Source organism: Cinclus cinclus, chromosome 2 (assembly GCF_963662255.1).
Source record: "Cinclus cinclus chromosome 2, bCinCin1.1, whole genome shotgun sequence".
NCBI lineage: Eukaryota > Metazoa > Chordata > Aves > Passeriformes > Cinclidae > Cinclus > Cinclus cinclus.
The window spans coordinates 107,225,710-107,239,711 of NC_085047.1; the positions used below are offsets into that span (position 1 = coordinate 107,225,710).

The 14,002-nt window shown below is 35.7% G+C and overlaps 1 protein-coding gene across 4 annotated transcripts in view; it reads right to left on the reverse strand.

Moving 5' to 3' along the window:
• DMD (dystrophin) overlaps window positions 1-14,002 on the reverse strand; it is a 767,992-nt gene that overhangs the window by 166,261 nt on the left and 587,729 nt on the right. For all 4 annotated transcript variants that reach the window (XM_062488103.1, XM_062488102.1, XM_062488105.1 and 1 more), the window contains 2 exons: window positions 11,928-12,048; window positions 10,991-11,259 (listed from right to left, as the gene is read on the reverse strand). In XM_062488103.1, coding sequence (XP_062344087.1) covers window positions 10,991-11,259; window positions 11,928-12,048 — 390 coding nt within the window. The remainder of the gene's footprint in view (window positions 1-10,990; window positions 11,260-11,927; window positions 12,049-14,002) is intronic.

Below are 14,002 nucleotides of genomic sequence, written 5' to 3' on the forward strand. Positions count from 1 at the left end.
ATTTAGATTGTAATTCACTCTACAAGAACAACTCTATCCATGTCGTGGCAGAGCCCATGACTGTTGAAGTGTTATAAACAGCTCCACACCAATTTTCTCCATATAATCAAAGTCAGTCACTCAGTTACTTTGCAGGCAAGAAGAGATGAAGTACCTAGGAACTGTAAGTAACTAGAAGGATTTCAAAGTGTGATCTAAAAGTCTAGGAAAGACCACATCAAGGTCAGAAGAAACACAGAGGAAATTTTGCAAAGGAAGTTTTCCCTTTAGTATGGTTTCAGTCAGCATTATTAAAGATAAAAGCACTTGCAGAGAATACATGCCTATGTTATAGACTCAGTCAAATTGTTTTAAAATCATTAATAACACAGTTTCTATTGCTATTAGTTAATTTGTAAACAATGTATGCTACATATACAAACAGAAAAGGTTGAATAATAACTGGGTTCATTACCAAAAGCTCTTTCAGGTTATAGCAACTCCTTGTCCTCAGAAAATAGTTGCTACAAAGCAAATCTCTAATGTGCTGTAAAGCAGCATGGCATTTTAAAGGCAAATGCATTGTTCCACTGCCTCTCCTAGTTTTGTCCAGGACAGAGTTTGTTTTCTCACCGTAGTCATGACAGAGAGCAGGGAAGGGTCGGGCAGGGGTTGGGCTGGGGGTCCTGCAGGGGATGGAGCTGCTGGCTCATGGCTGAGCCTAGGCTGTATTCCAGACCTTCCACATCATCGCTGAGGGGTGAAAATAGGGATTCCCACCTCTGTGAAGAAGTCTGGGGTGTTGGCTGGGGTAGGGGAAAAAGGGCACCACGTAGGGCCTGGGGTCATTTTTACCTTTTATCTTGGTGGCCACAGAGGGTTTTGGCTGGTGAATATCTTTTTTTTTGTATGTAAATCACACTCTCTTTTGTATAATTTTGTATTAATATTGTTGCTGTTCCTGTTAGTTTTTCCTATTTCATTGCTGCTTTTTAAGTAAATTGTCCTTAATTCAGAATCTCTGTTTTTGTCTCCCTCTTATGGAGAGGAGGGGGAGGAGAAGGGAGAACTTTCAGTGGGGTTTATTTTCCAGCTGGGTTTTAAAACCAATGCACTAGCAAAAAAAGGAAAGCAGTTTAAACCAGAAAGATTACAACAGCTGTATCATAACATTACAGAACACCTCTAGCTTCCAGATATCAGCAGGCAGATCCTGTAGCTCAGGAGGAAAAAGCTTTGTATGGATGGATACATCCAAAAGCTTAGTTTAGAGACTACTGAAACACAGATTGTTTTCTGACACTCAACCAACATTAAACAATTCAGGCAGAAGCTTCAGAAACTCCTCATTTTATTCTAACAAAAAGCCCATAGAAAGCTTCATTTTAATTTTAAAAGAAATCTTTACTTTCTCCTCTCATGTCTTTAAATTGACTCTGTACATATTTAATAATGTTTAGCCTCACAGAGTTGGTAATTACTACCTCTAGTGAGGGGGATAATGTTTTTCATAGAGCTTAAGGCCAAAAGAAGTTGTTACAGTCCACTCACTCTCTAATACCCAGAAGAATGCAGGTCAGATGGACTGTTCAATGGCTTTGTTGAAAGCTCTGTGTTCCAGCTTTTGAATTAATATTGAAATTCCCATCTCCACCTTTTCACCACCAAAATGTACAAAGTGTGTGAAGTGTGCATGGGTGAAACACCAAGCCAACACAGAATCACAGAATGGCTTGGGTCAGTGGGGACCTTTAAGATGATCTATTTCCATGCCTTCTGCCATGGACTGGGAACCTTCCAATAGACCAGGTTGCTCAGAGCTCCATCCAGCCTTCCAGGGATGAACACTTCCAGGGATGGGGCATCCTCAACTTATCCAGGCTGTTCCGGTGTCTCACCACTTTCACAGCAAAGAATTTCTTCCTAATATCTAATCTAAACCTACTCTCTTTAAGTTTGAAGCCATTATCCCTTGGCCTGTCACTACATGCTGTTGTAAATAATTTCTCTCCATCTTTCCATCTTCACTGGAAGGCCAAAATTAGTTTACCCTGAAGCCTTCTCTTTTCCAGATTGAACGTCCCAAGTCTCTCAGCCTTTCCTCTGTGCTAAGGTGGTGATAAGAGGGATGCTCTATCCCTCTAATTATCTTGGCAGCCTCTGGACTTGCTTCAACAGGTCAATATCCTTCCTGTGCTGGGGATCCAGAACTGGATGCAGCTCTGCAGGTGGACAGAGGAGAGCAAAGCAGAGCAGAGCAGAGGGGCAGAATCCCCTCCCTCACCTGCTGCCTGCAGGGCTTTTGCTGCAGCCCAGGGTATGTTTGCCTTTCTGGGCAGAGAGTGCCCATGGCCAGCTCATGTCCAGCCCCTCACCCACCAACTACCCCAAACCCTTCTCAGCAGGGCTGCTCTTGTTCTGTTCATTTCCCAGCCTGGACTGGCACCAGGGATTGCCCTTACCCAGGTGCAGCACCTTGCACTCGTGAAACCAGATGAGATTGCCATGGGCCTACTTAAGGTGTAAATTCCTAGACTTCTTAAACCTAATAAGAACATCTTTCAACAGTACCAGAGAAGGAATCCAGTTCCAACAGTAGATTTTAGCAACTGCAAGTAACAGTGATTTTCTTTTTAAGCTAATGTAGGAAGAAAGAATATTAAAATGAAATGCTGAAAAGGAGACAGTTAAATAAAACTTAAAACAATTAAACACAGCTCGGGTTTCTATAACAGCACCAGACACAGGCTGGGCAACTGCCATGAGCAGCACCCACCTTTCCAGGCATACATTTCCACATTTCCAGGCATTAAATCCTTCTGGGTGGCTGCCCTGCCATACTTTCAGGCTATGGCCCTGGGAAATGGGCAGCTGTGACTCCTGCTGTGACTGATGAAAACTATCATTCTTAATCCAATGAACAATTGAACACAAATAAAATAAAACAATTTTCATTTAAAATATAAAGAGAATAAGAGTAATTTGAGTGGCATTGCTGTCCTGACGAATTAGTTTCACTGATTCAATTGCCCTATTTGTAAACCGAGGATAATATTTGCAGTCTCAGAAGGAAGCTGAGAAAATTAACTCATACTATCTAGAACATGAGAAGCACCATAAAGGTGCTAAGTAGCAATTATAAAGTTTTATTATGGGTTAACCTTGGCCAAAAAAAAAAATGAAATAAAACTCTATTTGGCCTTACATTTATATAGATGAAAATGAGAAATGTGTAACTCATTGGGTCCCTGATAAACATTCCAGGCAATCTAACATTCATTGCACTCCCTACATCAAACAGTCCCCAGACAATTACTGAGTACCAGCACAGGAGCTTGATAAATTGGTTTTACTTTGCTCATTGATTTGCTCATGTCATAGAAACAATATCATTACAGAATCTGCACACTGTTCCCAATAATTTATTTTGTCAATGTTTTAAGAAAAGATTTCATTAGAAACACAGTACTGACAGATGTTTTTCCATGGGAAAAAAAATTGCCTCATCATAGAAACAAACAACATTAAAATTCATTTCTAGTACTCTTCCCTTTTCTCTCCTCTCCTGTCTCAGTGAATGTCTATGTATCTGGTTATATAATAATTTCTGGTACATCTTTTTTCTTTACATAGGAATGTTTCAGTAGCAAACTATATATAGGAGATCAGAGTTATGTTATAAATACTCTTTAGATATAATTTTTCTCCCTTTAGCCACACAGCTCCATGTGCCACACTCACTTAGGAAACCCTGAGTAAAATGTTCCCATAGTAAGAAGAAACGTGTTACTCGCATTGTACTTTATTTCACTCTTGGCTAAATATTTACGTTTCTAGGTCATAAGAAAAAAAAGGCTTTTGAACAGAACCAGAACAGTTCAAGAGTATCTTTGATTTAATGTCATGTCTTGGCATGTTAATACTTTACCATCAAACTAATATCTATGCATGTGGCATTTATAAGGCAAACTTGAAACAAAAAGCCATGCTAAATGTCAGAGTCCCTGCTACAGCCATGCCACTTAGGTGCTTAAAAATTAATGTTTAATTCTCCTTCTAAAAGATCAAGTCTCATTATTCCCTCTGATAAACTGATAAAGAGAAATCTCTTAAAAATGTTCTAGTCTGACCTCAGTTCTGAACTTCAGAGGCATAAAATGACAGACAAGTCTTTATACACGTATTAGTCAGTTCTCTCAGCAGGATATCAGAAACCAACATCAGAGATTGCCAATACTTAAAAAGTCAAATTCTGCCTGCAGATATGCATGTTGAACTCCCACTGAAATCAGCAGGGTGAATTCATACAAGGAAAAATTTGACTCCAAATGAAATGTGTTGATCTAATAATAGAATCTTCTACCAAACTGGGCTGGAGGTAGAAAAGATTTCCACCTCGACTGATCAGCCTTTTTTTTTTCTTCTTTGAAGCTCAAGAATTTTCCTTAACTAGTTATCAGGGAAGTTATCAGTGTTCTTTAGCCCAAACGTCCTAAATCAAAGAGAATATAGTTAGCAGTCTCTATTAATAATTGTGTCAATACAATTAACACAAATGTGATAGAAAATGGGTTAAATTGATACAGCTTTTTTCCAGGTGCTTGTTCTTTCAAAAAAATACCTACAAGTAGCTGCTTCTTAAACTAGTTGTGATTCCTCAGAAAGTTAATTAAAGAATACTCATATTTGTTTCTTCTTCATGAGCAGAGCAATGCTACTTTTTCTGTATCACAATTATGCTCCTGTTTCCCAATAAGTAGTATGGTGAAGAGCAGTCTTAATTTTAGAAGGCCAAGATTTCTCTTCTCTGCCAGCTCATCATCATTCTTATTATTCCTATTTAAAAAAAGATTTTGAATTCTTCCTTAAAACAGGTATTTTGATATAGACAGAAAGCCTATGTAAATCTAGTCTGTGTAAAAAAACTATAGATACAGTTGTAACATCTGAACCTGTGAAACAAATATATAACTTATTGCAAAAGAAGTCAGCAGAGGGAATGATTGTTTGCTTCAGGTATTTAAAATGGATTTAGATTTAAGCTATTGCTGTAATGAACTCTCCAATCTTATATGACTGATTACTTAGAAAGAACATAAGGCAAATTACACTTTTAAATTAGATTAGTATCAGCAATAACTACCTGATTATTATATACTAAACAACCACTTTTGAACATATTTCTTTTTTGTGTCAGAAAATAAATTGATTGAAAAGCTGCTTAAATAAGATTGAGAGACCACAGGACACAACTAAGTAACTTCCATCTCCTACTAACAGAGCTAAAATCAGCTGGTACAACTACATGACAAAAGAGCTCATGGTTTTTAACTTAGCTCCATATTTAAGAAAAACCTTAGCAAATTAAACTTGCCCTCAACAGTGACAACCAAACAACCCTACTAAATTCTCTCTTGTATAAAAATGCATTTTAAAAATGGTAAAAACAAAATACCAAGCTGTCACCAATTCAGTAATGTGATTAGCTGAAGTGTCTTTTATGTATAACAACATCTTGAAAGTCGATCCAATAACAAATTGAACAAATTTCAAGTATTTCTTTCATTATAGCAAACTCCACAAAGTTTTAAATTCACAGGAATATTATATATTGCAATGACATCTGTGGGATGTCAAAGTGTTACAGTGAATTTCAGTATGGTTTTGGTTTATTTTAAAATTGAGTTTATTATGCTCTTATGTACTCTAATGGTGTTTTAGTTCACATTAGCAGTAAAACAGTTGATGAAGACTTGATATGTTGTAAATTCTGTTTTTATTGACCATATTTATATATAAAACCTAAAGGTCCTCTAGTATGCCATTAGATCATCTCCTCCTTTTATAGCATCTTAGAACAATCTCTAAGCTACAAATATTTTACTATTACAAAATCTGTTTAGAAAGATCATCTGTAATTCTCTTGGGAACTAATTTTTGGGCTTTTGAAAGCTGCAAAATTCATTAGTAGGAAATGGTTATTCTGTATATAATAGTTTTAAAAGTCCCAGAGTCCAGCACAGAATTTATTAGGAGACTTACTTAAGGAAATAGGACATTTTAACCCAGAATGCTTATAACCCTTGGTGGTAACAGCTGGCTTCTAATTAAACTGAAAAAAATTCATATGCATTTTGAAGCAGTTTAAGAACATATAATAAATAACTATTGTATGATTCTATCACAGAATGACATGTATGTAATGGTAAGCCTGAGAGCTATTTGTAATAGCAATTTCTTTAGTTATAGTATGGAAAAACATTAACACTTCCATCTCCTACACTGCAGGCAAATAGTTTCCTATTCAACTGCTGTCATCTTCTAGTTGTACAAACAATTGAAAACACCTAATCATAGTTCATTGTCTAAAACCATATATGAAATACTTTAACATTTTTGTGGTTCTTAAAACTAAGAACAGTAAGGAGTGTAGCTATAGTAGAAAGTCTATCAGTAAAGAAATAATGAAAAAGTAACTGGGAAGCTGCTATACCTGCAATGCCATTTTACATTACAGACTGGACAGCATGAGCTCTGCTAATTTGGTGAATAGCATAATTTTATGTTAGCAAAAGTTAACAGTAGAATAGGCATCACATTGCAATCTGACATCCATTCAGTTTAACAAGGATCTGGCACTGCTATTAATATCAAGCTGATTGGAAATTCTGGTTATTCAAGACATCTTCCAGGTGATAATTTTTTCCATAAATTCTATTGATCTATTTGAAACTGATCTCCAGTACACATCTCCATTGCTAGGAGGGGATGAATGGGGACTATTGTCTTGCTTCTAGGTGTCATTCATTAATTTCCCTCTATGTGAGCCCTAATAGCTCCTTATAAAAATATATGTTTTTGGGGGGAAGCACAGAAAATTATCCATTATCCAAGCATTTAAAATAATTCTGGGATGAGAACATAAATTAGAAAGTCAACAACTCTCTTTGCTATCAGAATCTCCATAGTAGGCAGCTGTCATCACAGTTCCCTCATAACAGCACTGTAAGAGTTCACTCAGCTGAAATACCTCTTTGCAGCATAGCAGTAGCTGAACAGTACCAAAGTCTACTACAGAAGAATATATAAGACTTTAAAATTATTATTATTATTATTATTATTTAAATGAACTACCTACTCTCATTCAGTGTCCTGAAATTGAGGTTGCTGATTTAGTATTAAAATGCTTGTAATAATATGGACTTTTAATCTTTGAAAATCTGTTTACTTTCTTTCTATGACTGGATATGAACACAACTGAAATTCAGCTAATTATTTGAATGGGTTGTCTTACTTTTGTCTTATTCTGAGGAAAGATGACTAGGGACAAAAGAATTGTCCCCAGTCTCTGTACACAGGGAGTAATTTTGGAGTAGATGATGACTAGATCAGTGATCAGTTCATTTCAGATTTATGAATAACTGCAAGGTCTATTTGTTTTACAAATAAATAAATTTCAGGCTGACACTTTCCAGTGAACATTTGTCAGTGATATACAATTGGCTTCAACTGTCAATTAAGCTGAAGAAAATCTGAAATAAACAGCATATAATTCAACTAGAAATTGTATTAAAATTGGAAATAGGCTTTGACAAAAGAATTTAAAAGGAAACTTGCAGCCTTTATGAATATATTTGTTAAAATACATACTTAAAATCTATAATCTATACACAAAGTCCATGTAACTGATTTACTCATAACTATGAAAGTAAATCTGCAAGAACAACGAGCAGTTCTTAAGTAGCAAGACTAAGACTTTCATGAAAATTCCTTGAAGAAAAATAGAAGATTTATGCAACTAAATTCTGTTCTGTTTTTCACAATTATCAATCATTATACTGAGTGAAGGTGCCCTCTTTTTGTGATAGTGAAGGAGAACTAATTATCTTTTAGCAGACTGGAGTTAATTGGAAAAAGTCTACATGATTCTACATGACTAGCCCTTTATTTGGAAATTGTTCTAGAGATATGCACTTCTATTTTGAGCTAAAGAAGCCACAGACACTACTGCCTGCTCTTCATTATTTTTGTTGTTGAGTTTTTGGTTGTTTTGGGTTTGGTTTTGTTTGTTTTTTTTTTTTTTTTTTTTATGGAGGTTGCAAAAAAAATAAATAAACTAGAATGTAGTTATACTCATGGAGTCTAGAGGCTCTGCTGTTCCCTTACAGTGCTGTGTGTGACAGAAAACAGAAACATTATATTGCTTCTAGTGTTATGTTAAAATATCACGGGCAGAACAAAAGGGCTTTGCATCATGCTCTCCTGAGTATGCTGAGCACAGCCAAACCACCTTTAGCTAAAGATAAACCACACCATTAAATCTGGCTTCTCAGTCACAAAAGTCTCTGCACAACATCTCAAAACAGCGGCTTTTAATTTAAGAAACCTAATTTTCCAGAGTGAAAAAGTATAAAAACCTGACACCTCCTATGGGTACTAATTTCTATTAGTATTTCTCAGCAGATGTCTACAGAGAGACAACAAAACAGTGAGGAGGTATCAGCATGATATGTAATGATTGTTGCATGCTGCTAGCATAACCATTATCACGGTTTTGGATGGCAAAGGAGATCTCTGGGGAAGAAAGAGAGAAGAATTGGTTCTACCATCAATTCCTGGAATGGGTCTTTGAAAAAGATACTGAGTGGGTGAGGTAGGAATGATTGCATATCAATTGCATAACAGCAAAAGCTTAATATAAAATCGGAGTGATGGTCTCATGAGACCCTAAGTGTTCCAGGCATGCTGATGAAAAGAACATTCTGTTAGTGATTGCAAGGAGAAAGCATCATTGAATTTGCTGCAGAGGGGAGTTGAAATCATAGGCCGTGTCTAAAATATGGTCTGAGCTACAATCAAACTGATCAGGTAATGGATATTACAGGACAAATAACAGATTCATTTGAGCTTGAACTGAATTTAAGACAGTTAAATGATGGTTTGGATTTTGTTGGACAGAAAGATATGCTTGGAAGGGAGACAGAAAGAATGTGTGTTATTAAGAAAGTAAGTTACATTTTAGTCTGCAGATAAGACCATTCATATGAGAGAAGAAAAAAGGGAGAATAACAGATGACAGCAAGGAAGTCTGAAGAATACTTTGGCTATAGATAGCCTCTAGTCTGGGTTGCATCCTTTGGAACAGATGGGTGAAACTATCTCTTGTCCTCACAGTCAGAGATGATACACCAATTTGTACATTAATGCAGATGAAGCATGTGTAATAAAATAATAGTAATAATAATAATAATTATAGTACATTAATACTGACCAAGGATCCACTATTTTGTGTGAGTTCAAAGTTATGCCATGACCTTAGCAGCTCCAGCAACTAAAACTAAAGAGGACAGTGACAATTGGCACTAAATTAGACATATTCCTCAGGAAGTTATTCATCAGGTTAGGCTTAGGAAAGCTATGGTGATCCAAAATAAGAGGAGGATTTGCAAGAAATGCAGTCACATATGACCAATGTTTTGAACATCTGCACAGAAGATACTTGAGTTTCTTAGATGTAGAGAAAGAAATTAGGTACTTTGCCTCATACTGCAATATCATTCATTGTGATAGCATCATAAAAACCAGACCAAGGATGAGACATAGATAATTTATCAATTGGATAATGTTTGGCTGATAATATAATTTATAAGGAAAAACCCGTTGCTTTTAAGGAACAACCTTTAAGTGAAGGCAAAATAGCTTCAACAAATTTAGATTTTACCTGAAACATTTGCAAAAGAAAAGTATTTAACCCTTAAGTGAATAAATTATTAAATCATTAATTATGTTATCTAGAAGGCATTTATTTATTTTTTTTTAAACAATAAGGACTCAGAACTATAATTATGGAGTCAACACTCCAGCTCATAGCTTTAGAATTAAGTGACTTGCGTTGACTTCCATTAATATCAGAGATTCAGTCTTCCTATTCAGGATATCTTCTTTAAAATTAAAAAAAAACAAAACCAAACCATGGTTTGGTAATAGCACTTTCTGAGAATTTATACATAGATTTCTTCTGTTAATTTATTAATTTAAATGAAGATAAACAAATTTTGCAGCTAGCTGTTCATCAGCTACTAACTATTTCATTTGTTCTTGTACAATATCTGCACAGGACACTCATTAAACTTTCTGTGTGATTAAAACTTGAGGACTTTCATTTTAATAAATTACATTTGATTTTTAGAGGCATTTTTTTCTTGCCATTAGTCATTCTATTTCCTCTTTCTTAGATCCTAATGTTCATCTAGAGAAAATAACAGCTCAGGTCTCTTTCAAAATGACTGATGATTCCCATTTATGTGACTGGAACAGAGGCACTTTGTTCTTATCAAAATGGCAACTGCCTCTATTGTGCTCTGGCTGAAGGAATCCTGTATTATTTATCAAGTCTGTCCATGGCAGTCATGCTAAAAGAGGACAATTCTGCCCAAGTTTCCCAATAAACATTGATTTTATGAAACAAACCTTAAAAGCAGATAAGCATTAAGTTATAGAAAATAATGACAATTTTTCCAGGCTTGCTGCTTTTTTTTTAAGATTATCTTTAGTTATGAAGCCTATTTATCAAAAAAGAGAGCAAATACTACCATCATGAAAAAACGTATATTTTAAATCATTTAAACTCTACAATTATAGAAAGAATTATGTATTCATCATACTTAAGAAAATACAACAAAAAATAATTAATTCAATAGAATTTTATAATATATTCTCCTATCTATTTTATTTTGCTTTCTTTAACTGCCAATTTTACCTCTCCTGAGTTTACAGTGAGCATACTGAGGATTTTTACACATTTCTGTAGTGCTTTTACCCATGTCAGCAGTACACATTCTCAATGAGAATCCCACTGCATTTTAACGTTTAATACTCTTTACATGCACATTTTACTATGAATCACTATGGTATGGAGATATCAATTTCTCACTCTAGAAGATAATTACTGATATGGGGATTCATAGAAAGAACTATTTTATACTCAGAAATACCGATATAGGACATATACCTTGACTTTTTCCAAGTGATCCTGCAGAGAGTCAATGAGCAGATCCCCCACTGGCTGCCAGGATCCCTTGAATGCCTCAGCCTGGCGTAGCTTCAGGTCCAGCTCATCCATGGCCTCTTGAAGGCCCTGCAGCCTTTCAAGAGCATCGTCGATCTTCTTTTGCCAATCAGCAGACTGCAGATTCAGTTTATCCCACTCGGTTCTGACCTCATCTACTTGCCTTTGCAGAAGTTTAGTGGCACTGTGGGCTCTTTCCTCAGGTGACAGATCTAAATGTGAAAGTGAAGAGGCTTTTAAGACATATTCTGTCTTAGAACTAAAACAGTTGCCAGCTGGATAAGTTCAAATCTCAGAAGGAAACCCTTCATAACCAAAGGCACTGGTGAAATTTGTTTTATTAATGTATTATTGTTTCAAAATCTCTTGAAAGCACTTAAATCTTGCCGCCATAACAATCAGCAAAACACGCATTTAAATACATAAGGGCATTTTGAAATATGCAAGGTGTAGCTAGAAGTTTATCAGCTAATTCAGCACAATATTTCTGCACATAGATAAATATTAATCACTGCGAAGCTTTTGCTGCAATTAGGTGGATTTGGGATCTCCTGTAGTACTGAGACTACAAGGTGAATTTTAGCTTAAATTGCAGCTTTGAGCCCTCAAATGAGGCTATAATTATAGATAGGTCCTGAAGGTTTAAAGGCAGTTTCAAAATCTGCTTATAAATATGCATGTCTATTTAGTACCACAGTGTTCAGAAGGATTGCTAAGGCTTGCTTTCATCTATATTTTTAGCTTAGTTTCTGAATACTGGCATTCAGCTCGGAGTGTAAAAGGAATGCTTTCAGAGCGGCTGGCAGGATTCATTTCATCATCGCTGATCATCACTGATCTTCCCAGCAACGTGTTATTACCCTGTTCTTGCTCCAATTACCTCTGGGCTCTGGGCAGACCTTCTCCACTGCCTCCACGGGCTGCTCAGCCAGGAAGATCCGCACAGTCTCAAGGGCATTCCTGATAACAGGTTCTTTTGTTTTTAGCTCCCTCTTGAAAGTCTAAGAAACAAAATTATTGTGAGTGGATCTATAAGGAAATACAAATTCAGAATACCAGTGTCAGAAGAAAATTTCCAGCAACAGCTTCCATGTGTGGATAAGAAGCAATAAAACACACGCACGCAAATGAAGAGAATCAGCTTTTGCTTAACCTGAAATCACATTGTATTCAAAAGAGCAAATGTGCTGTCAGCATACGGCATTTTTCTTTCTTCAGCAACAGCTCCTTTTACTCTTTTACTCTCTTCTACACCCTGCTTTTAAATGACATGAGTAAATTACTCAAGATTAGTATTAAAAGCTGAAAGTATACATATATATATATATCAGTATTTATTTCTTAATTTCCCTATTTTTGTTAATGAGAATATAAGAGTCTATTAATCTGATTCCAAATGTACGCCACACAAAAATGCAGACAAAACCCAGCTTGTGGGTGTGTTGCAGGTTGCATTGGTTCTTCTGCATGTTGCAGTGAATTTACCAAAATGGTCCTTACCACTCTTTTATTTCAACATTTTCTTCCATATTTATGAAACATTGTTGAATGCATACTGTTTCAAGCAGCATAGAGGTAAAATATTAATAGCAGGTAATTTAACAGTACAGTGTAACACAAAACACAATACAAAAAGGAGAGCCATAAGCCAGGGGTAGAAAAGAGATATTTTACTGCAGGGATTAGAAAATTCTCTTTACAACATCAGCATTATATGAGCTTGTAACATAATAAATTGACCAATTCAGTTACATTAATTATTAAAAAAAATATTTGTATTTCTATGTGAACTAATGAAGGATTATAAATTCAATATTTAGAAGTTCATTACACTTTGAATTATATTTGATATGTGATTGTACAGGAAATTCCTACCCTAACTAATAGTGGGAACATGTACACTTTATAATATGAGCACTCACAGGTAAAATGCTCTTAACACATTTCAGGAAAGTAAACTTAAGGAAATAACTACCTTATTCTACTATAAATATTTAAATACACTTCTTATTAAATGGTCAAGAACTGACCATAATGTTTGTAGGTGTTCTAGGGAAAACCCTTTAGTAAAGTCTGCTTTGTTGAAGGAAATAAAGCAAAAGGTCTTCATTTTGTGTCAAGGACAATAATGGGACTGGAATCTTTCCACAGAGTCTACCTGCTATTATGATAATAAGAGGATCTGTTATTTGATTAAAACCTGAGATAAATGTTTTAAACAATCATGTTAACCTTTAAAAACAGTACCAATTTTCACAAATCTAGATGTGGCCTGTATATTAACAAGCAAATTATCGCTGGACATTGTTTTGCATAAAAACTGAGTGGAGTTCCTACAGAGCTGAATTAAAATGCTGAAGTTGGACATTTTTAGGTTTATAATTCTTAAAATTCATACTTGACTCTTGCATGAAGTGAGATGGAAAGAGGAAATATAGTAAGCCTTTTTCATGCCTCCAGATGAGGAAAATGTATTCCGTTAATTAGCCTTTGTGTACATCTCTCACAATTGTGTCCCACTGGAATGGTGTGGTAGGTCTGCAGGTCAAGTAAGCCAGCAGGAAGTATAACTTAAAATCCAGCACAGAAATTTCCATGGACTGTGTGCTTCGCTCTCTGCTGATAGTGTTAAAAGTAACATCATCAGTCAAACTTACTTAAACCAGTGGTTTTTAAACATTAAATGGTGTAGCAGCTTAAAGATATAATATGCTTTAGAAACGTTTCCAGAGATGTATTATTTCTCATAAATGTCAGTCCAAAAGGAAGCACTTGCAGAAAGGTCTGTTCTGCAAACACACACCAACAGCAGGAAGGAGTCACTGATACTCCAGGGGAACACAGAAATACACTGATGTGGAGAATAGTTAAAAGCCAGAAACACCTCTGAACTATGCATTTGGGAATGAGTAGTCCTGCTGTGAGGAGTGCTGCTGCTGTAGACAGGTCACCCTT